Genomic DNA, 23,080 nt, shown 5'->3' with positions numbered 1-23,080 from the left:
GGTCGACTCTTCGGTCTCGCATTGTTCTCCTTTCTTCTCATCCTGATTTGCTTCCTCTTGAGGTTCGTTGATAAGCCCGATACGCGAATATCCTTTGTTATATATTTTTTCCCTAGCGAGTAGAATATTGGTTGGCTTTGATTACACAATTTAAGAGCAAAACAGCTATTTTACACATCCGCAGATAATTATGATCGGATTTTAACGTAAAACACGAAAAATGTATCCAAATGCTCGCCATTCCTCGCGTTCTCAATCCAATATGGCCGACTCAGTCATATGAAGTCCTAAAAATTCGTCTAAAAGTCGAAAAAGCTTCAAGGAACTTTAAGTATAAGAGCAAAACAGCTATTTGACACGTCCGCAGATAATTATGATTGGATTTCACCGTAAAACACGAAAAATGTATCCAAATGTTCGCCATGTCTTGTGAGTTCTTCGATCCAATATGGCCGATTCGGTCATATGAAGTCCTAGAAATTCGTTTGAAAGTCGAAAAAGTTTCAAGAAGCTTTAAATACGAGTACATAGCAACTATTTCACATGTCCACAGACAATTATGATTTTTTTTTTCAACGGTAACGTGAAAAATATATCCAAATGCTCGCCATTTCTCGCGATCTCTTCGATCAAATATGGCCGACTTGGCTGAATTAAGTCTTAAAATTCGTCGAAAAAGATTCAATGAACTTTGTATATATGAGCAAGGCAGCTATTTCATGGCCACAGATAATAATGACTGTTTTTCAACGGAAACATGAAAAATGTAGCCAGGTGCTCGCCATTTCTCGCGATTTTCTCGTCTCTTGCGTCTCGATCCAATATGGCCGACTTGGCTGAACTAAGTCTTAAAATTCGTCGAAAAAGCTTCAATAAGCATTAAATATATGAGCAAGGCAGCTATTTTACATGTCCACGGATAATTACGATAGTTTTTCACCGCAAACGTGAAAAATGTGTTTAAATGCTTGCTATTTCTGGTAAGCTCCTCCATCCAATATAGCCGACTTGGCTGAACTAAGTCTTAAAATTCATCGAAAAAGCTTCAATCAGCTTTAAATGTATGAGCAAGACAGCTATCTTACATGTCCACGGATAATTACGATAGTTTTTCAACGCAAACATGAAAAATGTGTTTAAATGCTCGCCATTTCTCGCGATCTCCTCGATCCAATATGGCCAACTTGGCTGAACTAAGTCTTAAAATTCGTCGAAAAAGCTTCAATGAGCTTTAAATATATGAGCAAGACAGCTATCTTACATGTCCACGGATAATTACGATAGTTTTTAACCGCAAACGTGAAAAATGTGTTTAAATGCTTGCTATTTCTGATAAGTTCCTCAATCCAATATGGCCGACTCGGTCATACGAAGTCCTAAAAATTCGTCTAAAAGTCGATAAAGCTTCAAGGAGCCTTAAGTACGAGAGCAAAGCAACTATCGACATAACTTAGTCGTGTCTCCTTTATTATTCGCTCTACCTTATCTTTGTTTTCCAATCGCACAAGGCATAAAAATCGGGCAAGGTATGGAAAGGACATTCGGGTGGCTTATACTCTACCTACGCTTCGATTAAATACATATATATGTATTTATATATATGTATATATATATTATATAATGCCAAAAATATATGTATAAATGCGTGTGCGAATACACTATATAAAAGATCTTTTTTTCGTTTTTTCTTTAAGGGGAAGCATCGGGCACGACAATAAGAGGAACACGCCAGAACGGAGAAAGAGAAGAGAGAGTGGGTTATACAGGGTGATTCAAGTATCATTATCACACGCGATAATTCTCTCGCCATGGAGATCGCAAAAATGGCGCGCAATTTAAAAGTCTGCCTAGAAATTCGGCCGCACAGATGGATAAAACTAGAATAAAATCATAATTCGGTTATGACACGGCTCGGGGTGGATTTTTTTAAGTGCTTCACCCTGCAGGTTAAGTACCGTCGCGAGATAACCTCAAATATGGCAAGGATATGTGAATCGCCCTGTAGAGGCTCGAGGAAACGAAAAAAAATGGACGCTGCTTCGAGGGAAAAAAAACTGGATCGCCAAATCTTCGTGGGACATTTTTAAATGAAACCATCGCGGCACTGATTAGTGACCACGTTTCCATCGCACTCTTAAATCCGGGATTTATTAAGTCCGGATCCAGTAAATCGCATGCATCGCATTAATAAATACGCAGATTCGATTCTGAGCGTCTCAATCGACACTTAAATTAGGATTTGATGGGTTTGGATTTGATAAATCCTGGATTTTAAGCACGATAGAGACGAAGTCATTTTCCACGTCTTCACCGTACTCTTAAATCCGGGATTTACGTAAATCGCATTAATCAATACGCAAATTCGATTCTGAGCGAATCAACACTTAAATTCGGATTTGATAAATCCCGGATTTTAAGCACGATGGAGACGGTCATTTTCCACGTTTCCATCGCACTCTTAAATCCGGGATTTACGTAAATCGCATTAATTAATACGCAGATTCAATCTTGAGCCTTTCGATCGACACTTAAATTCGGATTTGATGGGTTTAGATTTGATGAATCCTGGATTTTAAGCACGATGGAGACGAAGTCATTTTCCACGTCTCTACCGCACTCTTAATTCCGGGATTTACGTAAATCGCATTAATTAATACGCAAATTCGATTCTGAGCGTCTCGATCGACCTTTAAATTCGGATTTGGTAAATCCCGGATTTTAAACACGATGGAGACGTAAATAATTATTAACAAAAGAGCTTCATGCTTAGTTTATGTAAAATCCAGGATCGGAGCCGCCATTTTGTCGGAAACTCGCTCGATAAAAACGAATTTCGACCAACCTCTTTCCGGTTCCTGCTTCCTACTCGCTGTTACATTTATAATTAAGATATTAACATTAAATAATTAGCGAAAACCCGAGGAAGGTGCGACTCGGTTAAGTCGTCGCAACCTGCCGCGATGGCGGCCTTCAGAACGGAGAATGAAGGTCATGCGAAAGTGACGTCACAGTTCTCGCTCATGAAACTTTTTTTCAATCTGGGTGTATCGAAATCGATTCAAACATTAAAACATAAATATGGAGGCTGAAAGGAAGGTCTTAGAACTCACGAAATTGTATTTTCTCAAAAAATTGGTTTATACGTAATTTAAACAATTTTTATAAAAAATGAAATTTCATGGGCGTCGGGACCTTCCTTATAGCCTTTATATTCACATTGTAAGGTTTAAAACGATTCGACACATCCATTTCGGAGATAAGTTTGATAAACGAGATCTCTGACGCCACTTTAACATAACCTTAAGGCCGTTTTGCAACGCTAGCTAAGAGTGTTAATCATTGCTCCGATTATTGGATTAGCGATTATGCAATGATCTCCCTCGCTCTCGTCGTTCCTGCGCTTCTTCTCGTTCCTATGTCACTTGTCTTATCACCTACTCGTTTTGAATTTCCCGCGATATCGTGCCTGCGCCGCAACCGCTCGGCGGTTAGGTTAGGTTAGTAAGCTGTAGAGTTATGTACACATTATTCGAGGTCTCCTTTTCCCGCCATTTAACTCGCGATTCCGCGCGATCTCTCGAGTTTCTTCATTCGGTGTTTCCAGTGCCTCAAGGAGAACGGAAAGGGAAAGGGAGTTGCTTCCCGTTAGTTAGGGGACGCCACCGCGGGTGGCGCTACCGTCGCGCGCTGCCTGGTTCTCTTCGGTTTTCTCTCCTTTTTCACGCTGATTGACGAAAGACGGGATTTCTGTTAGTGATATCGTTCCATTAATCGTGTTCCTGATAATCCGGAGAATATTTATTCGACGCTAGTTGTAAATCGATCGGTTCCCACAGACGCCACCAGGCATCCATCTTATTAAATTTCTTCTCATATTAAAGGAAGACTATTTCACGTCTACTCGAATCTGAAGTAAAAAGAAGAATGAAAAACCGCTGGAAAAGTACGTTCCTACATTTCGTATTTGAAACGGAGCACGAGGGATAGAAAGAATCATGTTCATTAGTTAACAGTCGCCACCGCGTGCGGCGCTGCGACCACTCGCCTTTTCCGTTCATTTAGCGTCGACAAATTAATTCCGCCAATTAAAATTTCTTGCATGCCAAATTTAATCTTATTCTGACTACATTATAAAAAAGACGTGAATCCGCGTTATCTTCTAACCCTTATCTCCCTCCTTTCTCCCTCCACCCTTTTCGATTAATTAACCTCGAATCAAACATCTTATCGCCCAGAATATTCTGCTGTCCCTCGCTTTTTCCGTTCATCTCATGTTAACCAAGTAATTCTGCCAGCATCTCATTAAAATACAATTAGCGCACTCTCGATAAACCTCGACAACGGATGGAAAAATGAAGTCTCCGCCGCAGATTCGAAGGGAAGGGAAAACCGGAGTAACTGCCGATTAGTTCAGAGACGCCACCGCGCGCGACGCTGCGTTCGTTCGCCTTTTCCTTTCATCTCATGTTAACCAAGCAATTCTGCCAGCATCCCATTAAAATACGATCAGTGCACTCTCGACAAATCTCGACAACGGATGGAAAAATCAATCCTACGCAGCAAATTCGAAAGGAAGGGAAAACCGGAGTCACTGCCGATTAGTTCAGGGACGCCACCGCGTGCGGCGCTGCGTTCGTTCGCCTTTTCCTTTCATCTCATGTTAACCAAGTGATGGAAAAATCAAACCTACGCAGCAAATTCGAAAGGAAGGGAAAACCGAAGTAACTGCCGATTAGTTCAGGGACGCCTCCGCGTGCGGCGCTGCGTTCGTTCGCCTTTTCCTTTCATCTCATGTTAACCAAGGATGGAAAAATCAAACCTACGCAGCAAATTCGAAAGGAAGGGAAAACCGAAGTAACTGCCGATTAGTTCAGGGACGCCTCCGCGCGCGGCGCTGCGGTCGGCCTCGGTCCTCTCTCTCGCTCTCGCGCGATCCCGTATCTCCGTCCCTCTCTCGCTCCGCGACGAGGTGTCGGAAGTACCCAGGAACTCCGAATCTCCGAATGTCTCGCCTTTTCCCTCGGAAAGAGAGAATCGCTCGCTCGTTGCGTTTAATCGGGCGCTCTCCTTAATCGACCTATATTATGCTCGTTATCAAACGTCGGTTGTTACACTCTCTCGGAACGTTTTGAGGATTCAATTGGCGGTCTCTTCCCCGTCGATGCTCTCGTCCTGGGTCGTCGAATCGTCCCCGGAGCCGCCGGTCTGCACCGAGCCACGTTTCGTCAACCTCGTCGAGCTCAGACTTATCCCGGGGCCGCCGCGCCTATAAAAGGAACGGAAAATTAGTTTTTAATACTGATAACCACGGCGAAGGAAGATTAACCCTTTCAGCGCTAAGCCCTAGATCCCGGGAATTCATTATTCTAAAAACTGTTTAGGACCAACGTCGCCATCTGTGACGTTTTGCTGCAACTAAATTTTTGCTCTAGAAAACGCGTTACCCCTGAGACAAGCCAGCATTCTGTTGCAATCGTTGATGAGAGTATTTTCCATATTTTCCCATCTCTCTCTGTAATATTAAATTTTTATAGCATTCTAAATTGTTTGAGCGAGAAATTTAATCGACATCGATTAAGTAAAATTCATCTATACCCTTTTTGGGGGTCATGCTGTTTTGAATACTCAAGTGGTAACATAAAGTGGCGCGTCCCGTTACCGACATTTATATTTATGTTGGTCTTTTACAGTCTATGTTGAGAATTATACGAACCGAAGGGTTCTATATGACATTTCGATAAAGTAATGATAAAAAGATAGACGTTAAACTGCCGAAATCCCATGAATTCATGACTGTTTATATTTTGACGAACCAATGTCGCCATCTGTGACGTTTAGAAGCAACTAAATTTTTCCTCTAGAAACCTGCGCTACCCCCGAGACAAGCCAGCATTCTCTTGAAATCGTTGGAGAAAGTATTATCCATATTTCCCCATCTGTCTCTGTAATATTCCATTTTTATAGTATTCTTAATTGTTCGAGCTAGGTCCTGAAACTCTTCATTTTCGATTATAAGTCTCCAAGAAGCGTGAAACATCGGAAACGTGCCCGGACCTCGCCATGTTGGTTCCAGTCCATGATAAATAAATGAATTTTTTATGAAAAATCAAATTTCCTGAGTTTCAGGACATACCTTAGCGCCTCCATATTCCCGTGGGAACATTTGAAACTAATCGGCACCCCCAATTAGAAGAATACTTTCCCCAACGATTCGACATCTCAGATATATACAGGCTGACTCTTTCCATATTCTTTTAATACTCTAACGGACCATCGGCGCCATCTGTGACGTTCAACCGCAACTAAATTTTTCCTCTAAAAACCCGCGTTAACCCTGAGACAAACCAGCATTCTCTTGAAATCGTTGGGGAAAGTATTATCCATATTTCCCCATCTGTCTCTGTAATATTCCATTTTTATAGTATTCTTAATTGTTCGAGCTAGGTCCTGAAACTCTTCATTTTCGATTATAAGTCTCCAAGAAGCGTAAAACATCGAAAACGTGCCCGGACCCCGCCATGTTGGTTCCAGTCCATGATAAGTAAACAAATTTTTGACGAAAAATCAAATTTCATGAGTTTCGGGAGCTACTTTAGCGCCTCCACAGTCACGTGGCAAAATTTGAAACTAATCGGCAACCCCAATTAGGAGAATACTTTCCTCAACGATTTAACTTCTCAGATATATACAGGCTGACTCTTTCCATATTCTTTTAATACTCTAACGGACCATCGGCGCCATCTGTGACGTTCAGCCGCAACTAAATTTTTGTAAGTAAATACATTATTTATGATAAATGAAATTTCATGAATTTCAGGATCTACTAAAGTAAAGTAGCGCCTCCACATTCACGTGGCAGAATTTGAAACTAATCGGCACCCCCAATTAGGAGAATACTTTCCCCAACGATTCGACTTCTCAGATATATACAGGCTGACTCTTTCCTATCACTTTAAGGCCGTATGAAAGGATTTCAAATAATCCCAATCTAGCAACACTGAAAGCGACGAAAAAATTAATATCTCTTTTCAAGCATCGTTATCAGACATCGCGCGTGCACAATCTCCAAACACACGCCATATCTTTTTTTATTGTTATCCTTTTCTCCGTCGTTCTTTCTCATCTTTTTTGACCCTATATCATCGACTCGTAATGCTAAATTATATATCACAAGCAAATTGTTATCGTAAATTCACGCACAGAAAAATCAAGACATTGTTTAGATGGATGAGATGTTAAGACAAAAATGGGGGAAATGCAAATGTTATTGATATTCAGTTAATTATTTTGCAAACCTTTTAGTTGGAAATCGGACTTTGTTAGGCCTAGGTTTCAACATCCCCTTACCAAATTTTACTATTCAGGGGAAGCTCTGTTCCAACCGGAGGATTCCGACTGTAACTGTTTAAACATTAAGAATAAACACTACATGGAAATGTTGACGTGATTATCGAATGTCAATATTCAGTATTCAAGCCCGATTGTTTTAAGTAGCTCCGTTTCAAGGTGACTACACACGCAACGATAAATTGTTGCGATAAATTGTTACGATAAATTGTTGCGATAAATATGTGCAAATAGATCGGTACAAATTTAACTGGCGTTAACAATATGTACATATGAAAGAAAAACTCGACTTAATTATGTAGATTACAAATCGGTGCAATAAATCTGTGCAAACCGATCGGTACAAATTTAACTGCTATTGATATGTTAAAATTCAGCCTAATTGTGCAGATTACAAATCGTTGCGATACATCTGTGCAAATCAATCGGCAAGAATTTAACTGACGTTAATAATATGAAGACGTAAAAAAAAATCGCCTTAATTGTACATTTTACAAATTGAAGCGATAAATCTGTGCAAACTGATCGATGCAGCTTTAACTCGCGTTAATAATATGTAAATGCGAATAAAAAACTCGACTTAATTCTGTCGATTATAAATCGGTGCATTAAACCTGTTTAAACTGATCTGTGTGTTTAACAAATAAATAAAAAAACTCGATCTAATTGTGCAGATTACAAATCGTTGCGATAAATTTGTGCAAATCAATCGGTAAAAATTTAACTGGCGTTAATAATATACAGACGTAAAAAAAAACGACCTAACTGTGCAAATTACAAATCGTTGCAACAAATCTGTGCAAGTCAATCGGTAAAAATTTAACGCGTTAATAATATGTATACATAAAAAAAAAATGATCAACTTAATTGCACATTTGATAAATTGAGACGATAAATCTGTGCAAATCGATCGATACAAATTTAACTAGTGTTGATAACATGTGTATACAAAAAAAAAAGGACTGGATTTAATTGTACATACAAAAAATCGCTGCGCGTGTAGTCACCTTTAGAATTACAAATCGTTGCGATAAATCTCTAGAAACCGATCGATACAAATTTAACTAGTGTTGATAACGTGTATACCAAAAAGAAGAAGAAAAAAAAGACTAGGTTTAATTGTACATACGACAAATCGCAGCGCATGTAGTCACCTTTAAAATGGAACCGTTCATGACGTCCTTAGAAATTACCTCAGCTTGTTCTTCAGGTTCGCGACCTCCCTGGTGAGAGCCTCCTGAGTCTCGATCATGTCCTCCATCTCCCTCTGCGCCTTCCTCTTCTGTGACTTTTCCCTTCCGATCTCCTCTTCGGCCTCATCCAGCTGTCTCTTCAGGGCCTTCATCCGGGCATTGATCTTCTCGACCTGTTCCTTGTACTGCTCGGCGTTCCTCCTCTCGTCCTCCAGCTGAAGGCCCATCTCCTTCAGCTTCTTGTCCAGCTTCCGGTTGATCTTCTGCTGGGCGAACCTCTCCTTGGCCTCGGTCTCTAGCTGTTCATCGAGGTTGTTGATCTTGGCCTCGAGACCCTGGATGGTGGCCTTGGTCTTGGTCCTCTGGCTGGTCTCCAGCTCGGCCAACTTGGCCTTCAGCTCCTTGTTCTGCCTCTCCAGAAGCATCTTATGAGACTCCAGCTTCTGCGTGGTGGACCTCTCCGTGGTGAGGTCGGTATTCAGCTGGTCGATCGTGATCTGCGCCTTCCTGGCCTTATCGGAGGCGACCTCGCAGTTGGTCTGCTCCTCTTCCAGCTCCTCTTCCAGGGTGGCGATCCTGGCCTCGAGCCTCCTCTTCTCGTCCAGCATCAACGTGGCCTTGTTCGCGTTGTTGTTGATCTCCTCCTGGAACTCGTCGCGCTCGTTCTCGGCAGCTCTTCTGGCTCTTTCGCTGCTGGCCAGGTCTTCCGTGAGCTGCATCAGCTCCGCCTCCAGGTTCTTCACCTTCCTCTCCGTCTCCTTCGCACTCGCCGCCAGCTCGTCCCTCGCCGCCCTGGCTTCTTCCGTCTCCCTGGCGCAGTCCTTCATCTGCACCTGGAGCTTCTTCAGCTGCTTAAGCGCGTCCTCCTTCACCTTGCTGTGCATCTCCAGCTGCTGCTCGATGTCCTTGTAGTCGGCTTCCATCTTCTTCCTGGCCGCGTTGGCCGCAGCGCGCTGTTTCCGCTCGTCTTCGAGGTCTGCTTCCAGGTCCCTGAGCTGTTTGGCGAGGCCTCTCCTCTTCTCCTCGGCCTGTTCCTCCTTGGCCTGCAGGTCCCGCTCGAACTGGGTCCTCATCGCCTGCATGTTGACCTCCAGCCGGAGTTTCGCGTCCTCGGTGAACTGGAGCTCGTCTTCGAGTTCCTCGATCTGCGACCTCTGCTCCGCGAGGTGCGACTCCAGGCTGCGCTTCGCCTTCTCCAGCTCGTGCACGTTCTTGTCGGCGGTACCCTGGCTGTTCACCAGCTCGTCTAGCTCGGCCTGAAGACCCCTACGACCTCGCTCCAGCTCCTCCACCTTATCGTTCAGCTCCTCCAGCTCCCTTATCAGCGACAGGACCCTGGTTTCCTTCTCCCGCGCCTCCCGCTCCGCGGAATCCCTCTGCTCGGCGTACTGCTCGGCGACGGCCTTCTCCTCGGCAAGGACCTTGTCGAAGTTCTTCTGCTTCTTCTCCAGCTCCAGGACTTTCGCCCTCTGTGCTTCCAGTTCGATGTTGCTGTCCTCCAGCTCGGCCTGGATCTTCTTCTTGGACTTGTCCAGCTTGTCGTTCGCAGCCTGCAGCTCCTCCACCCTACGCTGAAGAGCCTCCACGTCCTTCAGGCACCTCTTCCTGGCTTCCTCCAACGCCGCCGCAGCTTCGGCTTCCTCGTCTCCGCGCTTCTTCGCCTCTGCCAGCTGCAGGTTCAAGCTCTGCACCTGCTTGTCCAGCGCCCGCTTCCCCTCTTCCTCCTCCTCGAGTTGGTCGTGAAGAGCCTCCTTCTCGCTCTCCAGGGCGCGCAACTTCGAACTCAGCGACAGCTTCTGCTTGGTCTCCTCCTCGAGCTGTTGCTGGATCTCGGAGAACTGCGACTCGCAGGTCGCCGAAGCTTTGATCGCTGCGGATGCGCGAAGCTCGGCGGTCTCCAGCTGCTGCATCACCGACTCCGCTTCCTGCTGCAGCTTCGCCACCTTCTCGGCGAGCTCCTGCTTCGCCCTGTCCACTTCGGCGAGCTTCGCGTTGACCTCTGCTAGCTGTTGCTCGGCTTGTTTCCTTCTACGATCCGATTCCTGCCTGCTGGCGCTCACAGAGCGCAGCTCCGTCGCCAGGTCGGCGTTTTCGGCCTCCAGGGAGGACTTGGCCTTCTCCAACGCGGCCTTGGCCTTCCTCAGGGCGTCCATCTGCTCGTTTATCGCGGTCAGCTCCTGGGTGTGCTTGTGTCGCATGTCGGCGAGCGTCCCCTCGTGCAGGGAGGTCTCATCCTCCAGGTTCTTCTTCAGGGTGGCCAGCTCCTGCTCCCGTTTGCTCCGCAGCTCCTGCTGGGCGGCCGTCGTGTCCAGGGAATCCAGAAGCTCGTTCTTCAGGGCCTCCAGCTCCTCGTTCAGGTCGCGCTTCAGCTTCTCTGCTTTGCTCCGGGCTGCTTTTTCCGCTTCTAGGTCCTCTTGAAGCTCCGCTAGTTGCGACTCCAGCTCCCGGAGGGCCTTCTGAGACTGCGCCTTCGCGGCTCCCTCCTCGTCTATCTTCATCATCGCCTGGGTCAGCTCTTCTTCTCGCTTCCCTAGCTGGAGCTGCAGCTCCTCCACCTGCGCTCTTCGCTCCGATAGCTGCTCCCTCAGGTCTGAAACCTCCGTCTCCACTTTTCGCTTCGATCTGTCCACCTCCTGGCGCTGCTGGTGGTCCTTCAGGAGACGCTCCTCCAGGTCCGCGATCGTCGCCTCGTGCTTCGCTTTTAGCTTCGCCAGGTGCTTCGCTTTCTCTTCCTCTTCGGCTAAGGTCTGCGAGAGGTCGTTCGACCGCTCTTCTAGGATCTTCTTCTCCTTCAGCAGCTTCTGGTTCGTGTCGTCCGAGAGGGCTAGGTCCTCTTCTAGTTTCTTGATCTTCGCGTCGCATTGCACCTTCTCCAGCTGAAGTTTCTGCCGAGCTGCTTCCTCCTCTTCGAGCTGCTCCTCCAGGTCGCCGATGTTTAGCTGGAGCTTCTTCTTCTCCTGGGTTAGGGCCGTGCTTCGCTCCTCTTCTTCCTCTATCCGGGCTTCCAGGTCGTGCAGGATCTCTTCTAGCTCTTGCTTCCGAGACGCTAGGCGCATGCGCATCTCTTCAGCTTCTGCGCAGAGCTCCACTTCGGCTTGAAGCTGCTCCGCTAACATGGTTTTCTCTTCTACTGCTTGCTGGTACTTCCTCTCGTACTCTTGGGACGAGTGAAGCTGCAGTTCTAGCTTGTCGCGCACTTGCTTCAGCTCGTCCTCCTTCTGAGTCAGCTTCTCTTCTTGCTTTGTTACTTCCAGAAGTGGCTTCACCTTCGTGTAGAGGCGCCACCATTGCCAGTTACGCAGCTTCAGGTAGGCGGCGCAGTTGCGCTGGATTATGCGGATTGCGTTCAGCTGCTGAAGACGCTTCTGGTAGTTTCTTCGCGCGAGGAAGCCGCGGCAGAATGCCTGGAAATGTCAAAAATAGTTACATTTTATTAATGTATCTAATAGTTGCATCAAGAAACTAGGTAGAGTCTCGAGCCAAATACATTTTTGAGAAGGAATATTGACGCATCTAATAGTTGTATCAAGAAACTTGGTAGAGTTTCGAACCAAATACATTTTTGAGCGAGAATAATATTAACGCATCTAATAGTTGCATCAAGAAACTCGGTAGAGTCTCGAGCCAAATACATTTTTCAGCGAGAATATTGACGCATCTAATAGTTGAATCAAGAAACTAGGTAGAGTCTCGAGCCAAATACAATTTTGAGAGAGAATATTATTGACGCATCTAATAGTTGTATCAAGAAACTTGGTAGAGTTTCGAACCAAATACATTTTTGAGCGAGAATATTATTGACGCATCTAACAGTTGCATCAAGAATCTAGGTAGAGTCTCGAGCCAAATACATTTTTCAGCGAGAATATTGACGCATCTAATAGTTGAATCAAGAAACTAGGTAGAGTCTCGAGCCAAATACAATTTTGAGAGAGAATATTATTGACGCATCTAATAGTTGCATCAATAAACTCGGTAGAGTTTCGAGCCAAATACAATTTTGAGAGAGAATATTATTGACGCATCTAATAGTTGAGGTAGAGTCTCGAGCCAAATACATTTTTCAGCGAGAATATTGACGCATCTAATAGTTGAATCAAGAAACTAGGTAGAGTCTCGAGCCAAATACATTTTTTAGCGAGAATATTATTGACGCATCTAATAGTTGCATCAAGAAACTAGGTAGAATTTCGAGCCAAATACATTTTTGAGCGAGAATATTATTGACGCTTCTAATAGTTGAATCAAGAAACTCGGTAGAATTTCGAGCCAAATACATTTTTCGACAATTTTAATCTTGATTTCAATCAAATCATTTAAATCAGTTCAACTCTGTTATATGGAAGTGGTGGTAATCCTTACCTGGAAATTCACGATTAGGTCCGTAATCTTGTAGTCGCGCTCCTCTTCGAGATGAGCTAACACTCCCGCCCTGAAGAAGATCTTCGACTGTCCCACGCGGTACAGATTCGGGTCCAGCTCCAAAGCTTGAATCTGCAAATCGCCATGGAAAAGAGTTAACAGGTGAATTAATGCAGTCGGAGATTACCACTCCGAGCATTAAAGTGATAGGTGCCCTTCATATCGCCTTAAAGTGATTTGAAATATATAAAATAAGTCTTTCAAGTAACCTTAAGGTGATATGAAAGGCACCTATCATCTTAATGCTGTCTGGGATTATCACTTCGAGCATTAAGGTGATAGGTGCCTTTCATATCACCTTAAGGTGATTTGAAATATACAGAATAACTCTTTCAAGACACCTTAAGGTGATTTAATGCAGTCGGGGATTACCACTCCGAGCATTAAAGTGATAGGTGCCTTTCATATCAACTTAATGCTGTCTGGGATTACCACTCCGAGCATTAAGGTGATAGGTGCTTTTCATATCACCTTAAGGTGATTTAATGCAGTCGGGGATTACCACTCCGAGCATTAAGGTGATAGGTGCCTTTCATATCACATAAAAGAAAAAAAAAGTGAAATGCACAGAATAACTCTTTCAAAACACCTTAAGATGATTTGAAATATATAGAATGACTCTTTCAAATCACCTTAAGGTGATTTAATACAGTTGGGCATTACCACTCCGAGCATTAAGGTGATAGGTGCCTTTCATATCACCTTAAGGTGATTTGAAATGCACAGAATAACTCTTTCAAAACAACTTAAGGTGATATGAAAGGCACCTATCACCTTAATGCTGTCCGAGATTACCACTCCGAAGAGAACCCACCATCTTTTCGCAAGCTTTCTTCCCGTCCATGAATCCCTTGGGGATGACGTTGGGGGTGAGGAGCTCGTATCTTTGCCGGAACTCCTGGAAAGGTATCCTGTTAGGGAATCCTTGTCTGCATATCCTGATGCCCTCGAGGACGCCATTGCACCGGAGCTGGTCGAGGACCAGGGGGGCGTCGATCTTGCCGGCTCTCTTCTCGTGGTTGGGGATGATGCATCTAACGAAATTCGGGTTTGTGTTCCTCAGGGTGATCATCAGCTTGGATAGCTGCTCCTTGTAGAGCTGGGAGACTGTCCTGAACATCCCTTTCCTGGTCCTGGCTCCGAATTGGGTGTCGGTCAGAGCTTGCTGGGCCATGCCGACGATTTCCGCATCCTTCCAGATGTGGCAAACGAACGGGTCCTGGGAATTGAGATTAAATTATACAGTATATGAGATAATACAGTAAACTCCGCCCCAATCGACTCAAACTAATTGAATCCACCTTGAAAAATTGTGTAAAACCGTTCATTGCAACTGTGTAAAGTTGGTATGTTCATTGAAGCTGTATAAAGTTGATGCGTTCACTGTAACTGTACAAAGTCAATATGTTCATTGCAATATGTTCATTGAAGCTGTATAAAGTTGATGCGTTCACTGTAACTGTACAAAGTCAATATGTTCATTGCAACTGTGTAAAGTTGGTATGTTCATTGTAACTGTGTAAAGTTGATATGTTTATTGTAACTGTATAAAGTTGATGGGTTCATTGTAACTGTATAAAGTTGATATGTTCATTGTAACTGTATAAAGTTGATGTGTTCATTGTAACTGTATAAAGTTAATGTGTTCATTGTAATTGTATAAAGTTAATATATTCATTGTAACTGTATAAAGTTAATATGTTCATTGTAACTGTATAAAGGTGATATGTTCATTGTAACTGTACAAAGTTGACATGTCCATTGTGACTGTATAAAGTTGATATGTTCATTATAACTGTATAAAGTTAATATGTTCATTGTAACTGTATAAAGTTGATATGTTCATTATAACTATATAAACTGTGTTGCACAAAAAACGTATTTTACTCTTTCCACCGAAAATCCAACGTTCATGTGAAAATGCAAAATTCCTTGTGAATTTGATTTACAATATTGAAAACATTTTCTGTCATTTATGTCGATAGGAAATGTTTTCATCGAATTGTTCGAAAGATATGGAATTATCGCTTATCTACTGCCGAGAGCGCCTCTTCAGGGAAACGTTGCCATTAAAAATTGCCTGCTAGTCTTTATCACGTTAAAAACATCACATTCTGTATAATATACGCGGACAATCGTTTCACTTTGCGTATCTTAATTGCAAAATTAAAAGCATCTTAAGTAATTTACGCCGCCAGGAAACGTTTCGGTCACGTAGTACCGGAGTTCCCTCACTTTCCGCAAGTGGCGCTAACATCGTTAGATCAGCGAAAATCTTAGACCCTGGAGCGACTTTCTGTGGAACCGGATTATCGTTTGACATTGCGTATCTTAACTGCAAAATTAAAAACATCTTAAGTAATTTACGCCGCCAGGAAACGTTTCGGTCACGTAGTACCGGAGTTCCCTCACTTCCCGCAAGTGGCGCTAACATCGTTAGATCAGCGAAAATCTTACACCCTGGAGCGACTTTCTGTGAAACCGACTATACGAATTATGTCTGGTATTTCATGGCGAGGATGATTTCAAGACATGGTGTCGTAACTCCTTGTAGTACCTCGTGGAAGCCCATCCCTACCTGGGAGACCTGAAGGAGGCTGACGACGTTCTCATTAAGCGGGTCCATGTTCTTCATGAGCCACTTCGCGGCGGAGTAGTCAACTTTCCCGGCATAATGGACAATGGCGAAGTCGGCGACGCCCCTGAAGTCGGTCTTGACGAACTTAGGATGGACGCTGTGGGCCCCGACGAGCTTCTCGACGAAGGTCTTGTCGGTCGCCTTGGGGAACCAACATTCCTCGTCGAGCAGCGCCATTATGCCCATCGGCTTGTCTATCAGGTCGATTGTCGGCTGCAGGTCCAGCCCGAAGTCGATGAACTTCCACTCGATCCCCTCCCTCTGGTACTCTTCCTGCTCCAGGATGAACATCGTGTGGTTGAAGAGCTGCTGCAGCTTCTCGTTCGTGTAGTTGATGCAGAGCTGCTCGAAAGAGTTCAGCTCGAAGATCTCGAAGCCGGCCATGTCGAGGATGCCGATGAAGCTGGCGCCCTGCCTCTTCGTCCTGTCCAAGGATCGGTTGATTCGGTTCACCAGCCAGCGGAACATCCTCTCGTAGCAGGCCTTGGAGATGGCCTCCACGGCGAACTCCACCTGCTCCTTCGTCTGCGCCTTCGTCACGAAGTCCCGGCCCACCTGGAGGCGAAAAACTCTTTAGAAAATCATGGGGGACACCAGGATGGACGTTTGACATCACCTTAAAGTGATGTGGAAGTAGCGTCACAAGGACCATTATAGAACTTTTGGAAAAAATGGATGTAGTGAATCGTTTCAAACTTTACAACGTGAATATGGAGGCTATAAGGAAGGTCCCGGCACCCATGAAATTTCATTTTTTATGAAAAAAAAAAATGTTTACGTCACCTTCAGGTGATGTGGAAGTGCCGCCTGACGGATCTTTATAGAGCTTTTGGCGAAACTGGATGTAGTGAATCGTTCCAAACTTTACAATGTGAATAAGGAGGCTAAATGGAAGGTCTCAGCACTCATGAAATTTCATTTTTTTACTAAGAAAAATGTTTACATCATCTTAAGGTGATGTGGAAGTGCCGCCTGACGGATCTTTACAGAACTTTTGGCAAAACTGGATGTAGTGAATCGTTCCAAGCTTTACAACGTGAATATGGAGGCTATAAGGAAGGTCCTGATGCCCATGAAATTTCATTTTTTATAAAAAAAATGTTTACATCCCCTTAAGGTGACGTGTAAGTGTTGCCTGAAGGATCTTTACAGAACTTTTGACAAAACTGGATGTCGTGAATCGTTTCAAACTTTACAACGTGAATATGGAGGCTATAAGGAAGGCCCTACACCCATAAAATATCATTTTTTATAACAGATTAAAAAAATCTCTATGTACAAATATAAAAAATTGAAATTTCGAGGTTGTCAGGACCTTTCTTATACCCTCCATATACATATTATAAACTTTGAAACGATTTTACGCACCAAGTCCTGTCAAATGTTTGATAAACGAAATTTCTTCGACGCCACTTTCACATCCCTTTAAGAAAGTTGGTAGAGTTTCGCGCCAAATGCACACATAAACGCTTAATTTAGGACTTAGCACCTTGATCCGCGGCTTCAGGAAGGCCTTTGTCATCTCCGTGACAGAGAGACCCAGAAGGTGGGAGATCTTCTGTGCAACCGTGTTGTCCGGAAGTGTAGCTTGGTCGGAGTTCCTCTCCTGGCGGAACTGCATCGAACCAAACAGCATCACGGCTGAAACAATTCGGAAGATGGCGGAGAAATCCTCGGTCGTCATCCCCATGATGTTCATCGCCTTCACCGTTGCGGAAAACTCTGATGCGTCGTCCACCCCCGGAACCGGAAGTGCCCCGTTCGACAGGAACGGGTAGTGCTTCGGGTCCTCCAGGATGAACTCCTCTGTGGAAAATATTTAATTAATTATGGCGTTTTACTTCTATTTTTTTAATAATTATTGTACGGATACGACATATCGAATATGGCATTTAGTACAATATCAAATATAATTCTATACGGCTGTCAATATAAATATGAACGTCGGTAATGTAGGTATTTAGGAGAATCTTTTTACCGACGTCGATCAAAATTCTCGACTCTCTTTCTTTGGAGTGTATTCTCTGGTATTATTTGAAATTTTACAATATAAATTCTGAGCAACTAAAGAATACTTTCAGAGTGTGGATTTTCAGGAGATAAATTTACTTGACTGCCCTGATATTAGTTCTTATTTAGAAAAGGCCGTAAGAAATGTTACTTTTCTGTTCGGTTGAGGCTCCTGCCAGGAGTTGGTAGAAAATGTGGAAAGTCCTTTCATCCTTCGCTTGTCTGATCGCTCTGGACTTTTCCAATAAGTACGTCTCGATATTTGCGCCGGCTATATATCCAGAGGCGTCGAAATTAATCCTGATGAACTTTCCCTGAAAGAAAAACGTCCAACTCATAAATAAACAATCAGACTATTAAACATTTTAAATGATTTCTAGGTTAACTTTTGATGAACTTTCCCTGAAAGAAAAACGCGCCTCATAAATAAACAAACAAGCTACTAAACATTTTAAACGATTTTTAGGTTAACTTGTAATGCAGTTTCTCGAAAAGAAAAACGGGCAAATCATAAATAAACAGTTATTTCAATTCTTTAAGGTGATATAAAAATGTCATTTTCCATACATAAAAACGTAAAAATATTTTTATTACTTTCTTGAAAACTGGATACACTGAATGATTTGAAACGGTAACTCGTGATTATGGAGGTCCTAATAAAAGTGTTGAAATATCATTTTTTGAAAAAAAAAAAAAACAAAGCAATTATCCTGAACAAGAAATAAAAAAAATAATTTTTTTCTCGAAAAATGAAATTTCCTGAGTTTTAAGACATTTATTAGAACCTTCTAGAATGTTGTGTTAAAGTTTCAAATGATTTGGTGCACCCAGTTTCGAGAAAAGTTTTATATTTTCACGTTCTTATATATATGGAATGACCATTTCATGTCACCTTAACTACTTTCCCTTAAAATGATTATTCATTTCTTACGAAACGTGACGAGTTGTCGTTCTTCACAGTCTTCGCGTTTCCGAAGGCCTCGAGGATGGGATTGGCTTGAAGAAGTTGCTGCTCGAGTTCGCCCTGTGAGTAAAAATCAAAGAAATTAGTTAACTGATGATAAACAAAAGCGTTAAAACACTTATGAACATCTCGGAAGACCGAGGGAGGGACGTGTTAATTAGGGGTTATGGTAACACGCATAATTCAAGTGGATTCATTGTTTCTTCTTCGTTTCATTTCATATGCAAATGTATATATATTTACTGTATTTTTATTATTTCTACTAGAAAACGTCCATTAGTTTTCATTTGGACGAGAAATTGAACAAAGTATTTCAGAAAAATCATAAATTTCAATGTTCAGATTCCCATGCCAACGGTTGCTATGGACGCCGGCTTCCTTGGACACGGTTGTCAGGGACGCCGCCTCCATAGCAACCGCTGCTGCGTCTATTTTTAAATGTAGCCAATAAAACCCACTTGATTAATTGACATTTCCAGTTAATCTAATTAGTATTTATCTATGAAAGCACATCGCGATCTGAGAGTTAGGATTTATTGGAAAATTACTTCCTTGCGTAATTAATTGAAGCGTACAAAGTTCGCAAAGTAGACGATTACGAAACGTTAACATAAGCCCCGATACTCTGCATGCCACACTTTTAATTCTCCAAGATGACAAAGTTCACAACAATCCCAGGAAAACAATGACATGAATAAAATTAACGTTAACTCTTAACAATCCTTTTTATTATTTTCTTTTTTAAAGCAGAGTACCGAATCTTACACACACAACAACCACTCAAGGATGGGGCAACGTGAAGACCTCACAAAATGTCGTTTCCTTTTTATTAATAAATCTTCCGAATTTTGCAATAAATATAAATTTGCCAATATAATTTCATCGAATGGTTAGAATTATTTCGGTAATTGCGAGGAATGTTAAAGAAGCAGCAATGTCGAGAAATCGCTGAGCACTCAGCGAAGTTTCGCAAGCGATCGCAGATAACGAAGGCAGGGACAATTTGCATACAAAAAAACAAACAAATAAACAAACGCGACGACTTGGAGACGTGAAATCGCGGCCGGGGAAAAAAGAGAGCGAGTTGGCACATTGACAGTACATTTGACTTCATTAATTACCGCAAACTTGTCCGAAGCACTCCCAGATCCCTGGATTTGTCGAGGCAGCAGGAAAAAGTAAACGCCACGATAAGTTCGAGTCAACGACTTGATAACGACTTTACCCGAAACGGAAGTTAATTTTGGGACATGCGAGAATATGAGGAATATCGTAAAGATACGTTGTTTCTTTCATAAAATGAGTAGAAATTAGCAATATTAAAAAAAACATTCACATTCTGGCCTTTACGCTAAATTTATTTATCTAAAATTTGCATTTATTGTAAATTATGAACATGTACTTGGCGCGGGACTCTACACCTAGATTGCATTTCTTGAAACTGATGTATATGTACTTGGCGCGGAACTCTGCACCTAGATTGCACTTCTTGAAAATTATGAATATGTACTTGGTGCGGAACTCTGCAGCTAGAGTTCCGCGCCAAGGATGTATTCATTGTTTATCTAGAAAATTACATTTCTTGCAAAGGATATGTTCATTATTTAGTTAAAAATTGCATTTCTTGAAAATGATGAATATGTACTTGGTGCAGAACTCTGCAGCTAGAGTTCCGGGCCAAGGATGTATTCAATGTTTATCTAGAAAATTACATGCCTTGCAAAGAATATGTTCATTATTTAGCTAAAAATTGCAGGTTTTGTACATGATGCTCATGTACTTGGTGCGGAACTCTGCAGCTAGAGTTCCGCGCCAAATATATATTTATTATTTGAAAAAATTCCATTTTTTAATCTACAACAAAGCTATGAAAATTGCAATTTTTTAACTAAATCAATGTAGCGTCAAAGGTAGAATGTGAAAAAATTTCCCGCTAGAGTTCGGCGCCAAGAACACGCGCCGAGAAATCTGAAAATAGGTTTAAATCGAGCTTTTGTTTGAAAATCTTTTATCCATGTTTATTAAAATTTAACTCTTGCGCGTTTCATCGTAACTTCTGTTTCGAGTGTTGTTATGGTGTGAAACAAATAAATAAATAAATAAAAATAAATAAAAAATAAAATGTGGATGACTGTAATTCAGGATTTTTCGTGAATTTAGTCCGATGAGAAATAAAGCAAAATACAAGAATCGGCCGGAGTGAGTTGGGTTAATTAAAATGAATTAATATGAATTAAAATTAATTAGGAACAAGAGCGCAACGGGCGCAACAAGTACATTTCGAACCGTAAAATCCAAAACCAGACGACCCGAGACTTTGTTAGTGGATGAGTCAAGAGGAACATAAAAAAAGCAGAGCTCGCAGAAATTCTGCGAGACTCACCCAGCTTTATTGGACTTACTATGATTAACGCCGGACTTGGGGTCTAGACGGGAGTTCCGTGGAAATCAGCACCGAAAACCAAACAATTGTCCATGTTAGATCCCCTGACATCAGATGGCGCTACTATCGCCCTTCCCGGGACATTGAGATCGATACATAACCTTCTACATTTATGCATTTGGTATAAACTCATGTCATGTCATGTCACCGAAAACCAAACAATTGTCCATGTTAGATCCCCTGACATCAGATGGCGCTACTATCGCCCTTTCCGGGACATTGAGATCGATACATAACCTTCAACATTTATGCATTTGGTATAAACTCATGTCAAACTCTGTTATCCGACAATATTTCAACAGCATTGCGCCGCATTCGTATTTCTGGCGAGAGCGCTCACTTCTCGCATTTTCATCTCACGTGGGTTTATTCACCGAATTACGTATTCGCTATATGAAAGAACGAAATCACAAGTACTTTTGGGTGTCTATTATGTATTTTTGAGGAGCGCGCTCACTTCTCGCATTTTCATCTCACGTGGATTTATTCCCCGAATTACGTATTCGCTATATGAAAGAACGAAATCACTAGCACTTCCGGTCTAGTAATATTGCCAAATAAATATCTTTTTGTATGCTTCCTCATTTCGCTTAAAAATTTGTGCCGAGCCAGTTCGTATGAATGGTCTCGCATTTTCCCCCCCAAAAACGTTCCGTAATACCGTGAGCTCCTCTTTTTCACATTTTCGCTCAATTTGCTTTACGTAATAGACCCCCTTAAGGTGATCTGGGTCTTTATTACGTATTTTTGACGAGAGCGCTCACTTCTCGCACTTTCATCTCACGTGGGTTTATTCGCCGAATTACTTATTCGCTATATGAATGGTCTCGCATTTTCACCACCAAAACGTTCCGTAATACCATAAACTCCTTATTTTTCACATTTTCGCTCAATTTAATTTACGTAATAGACCCCCTGACTCAATATTTTCTTTCTTACCGTAGAATCGGATTATCCGTGGGAAAGTTCGAGCGGCCATGTTGGATCCGGGGATGAAAAATGGCCGCGGGCTTTCCTGGGAGGAAAGAGCAGGTCGGCAACAGGTCTCGGGCGAAAAGAGCGGGGCGGTCTCTCGCAATTGAGGTAAGAATGCGCCCGCGAGGTCGTAAAATCGAGCGGGAACGCGACGTGGTAAGGTATGTCGCCATTTTTACATCGGCGGGAGTCTCCGAGCGGGAGTTTACGACTTTCCACGAGAGCGCGGCTGGCTCCAGGGGAATGGGCCAATAGGAGCGCGGTTGGCTCTAAGGGAATGGGCCAATAGGAGCGCGGCTGGCTCCAGGGAAATGGGCCAATAGGAGCGCGGCTGGCTCCAGGGGAATGGACCAATAGGAGCGTGGCTGGCTCTAAGGGAAATAAGCCAATAGGAGCGCATTTAATTGACACTAAATTCAGAGATGACGCAATATGTCCGTCGAATTACCGAGTCTCATAAATCTAGTGCTAAATGTCTTCGGATCAAAGGAAAACCTTCCTCGTATCCACGTCGCCCACCTTTTCGAGGTGGAGCGATTTTCCGCGACCGCCGCATAAAAACCGGGTCAGGAATCCGCAAGGCGCATTCCCAGCTATCTCGTTTTCCTTTTCATTATACCGCTGCGGATTTTCGCGTCCTTCGCAAATCGCCGGCGTTTCGCTGGCTCGCACATTTTTTCCTTCTCTTTTTTGCGCAACTCCGCTCGCTACGCCGACGCGTTGACGCCATGCGGAAGGGAATTAAGGTGAAGTTGAAACCCCCTTCAAATCAGTCGATTCGAATACAACACTTTTTTTTTAGGGTATTAGACCAAACTATCCGAAACTTTGATACATCACTCCTGATCATCTAAGAATTGTCCTGACACATTAAAAACTTGGATTTTTGTAAAAAATTGTTTAACTCAGCCCAGCCCAGAACCAAAATGGCGTCGAGCTCTCATATTTCGATCAATATACAATTATCGAAGGCTCTGATATGAGAATCGAAAGGGTCAGGACAATTTTACGACAATTTAGAACACTCTGGTAATCGATAAACTCGCATTTAAACGGGATAAAGGCAAAAAAAGTGTTGTATGCGCTTC

The 23,080-nt window shown here is 42.9% G+C and overlaps 1 protein-coding gene across 3 annotated transcripts; it reads right to left on the bottom strand.

Moving 5' to 3' along the window:
* Positions 1 to 4,809: 4,809 nt before the first annotated feature.
* On the bottom strand, positions 4,810 to 21,000 carry LOC105695954 (myosin heavy chain, non-muscle; the record flags this gene model as incomplete). 3 transcript variants are annotated; one of them, XM_023433381.1, is given in 10 exon segments in its annotated part: positions 4,810 to 5,266; positions 7,348 to 7,401; positions 8,541 to 11,944; positions 12,903 to 13,034; positions 13,777 to 14,181; positions 15,541 to 16,155; positions 17,090 to 17,406; positions 17,762 to 17,924; positions 18,542 to 18,634; positions 20,977 to 21,000. In XM_023433381.1, coding segments are annotated over 10 exon segments (5,337 nt in total), but the record flags the coding sequence as incomplete, so codon positions are not given.
* Positions 21,001 to 23,080: the final 2,080 nt, after the last annotated feature.

This window comes from Orussus abietinus, unplaced genomic scaffold, assembly GCF_000612105.2.
Source record: "Orussus abietinus isolate OABI.00-Male unplaced genomic scaffold, Oabi_2.0 scaffold742, whole genome shotgun sequence".
Lineage (NCBI taxonomy): Eukaryota > Metazoa > Arthropoda > Insecta > Hymenoptera > Orussidae > Orussus > Orussus abietinus.
The sequence above is the reverse complement of the archived record's forward strand: the minus strand, read 5'-3'. Positions and strand labels throughout refer to the sequence as shown.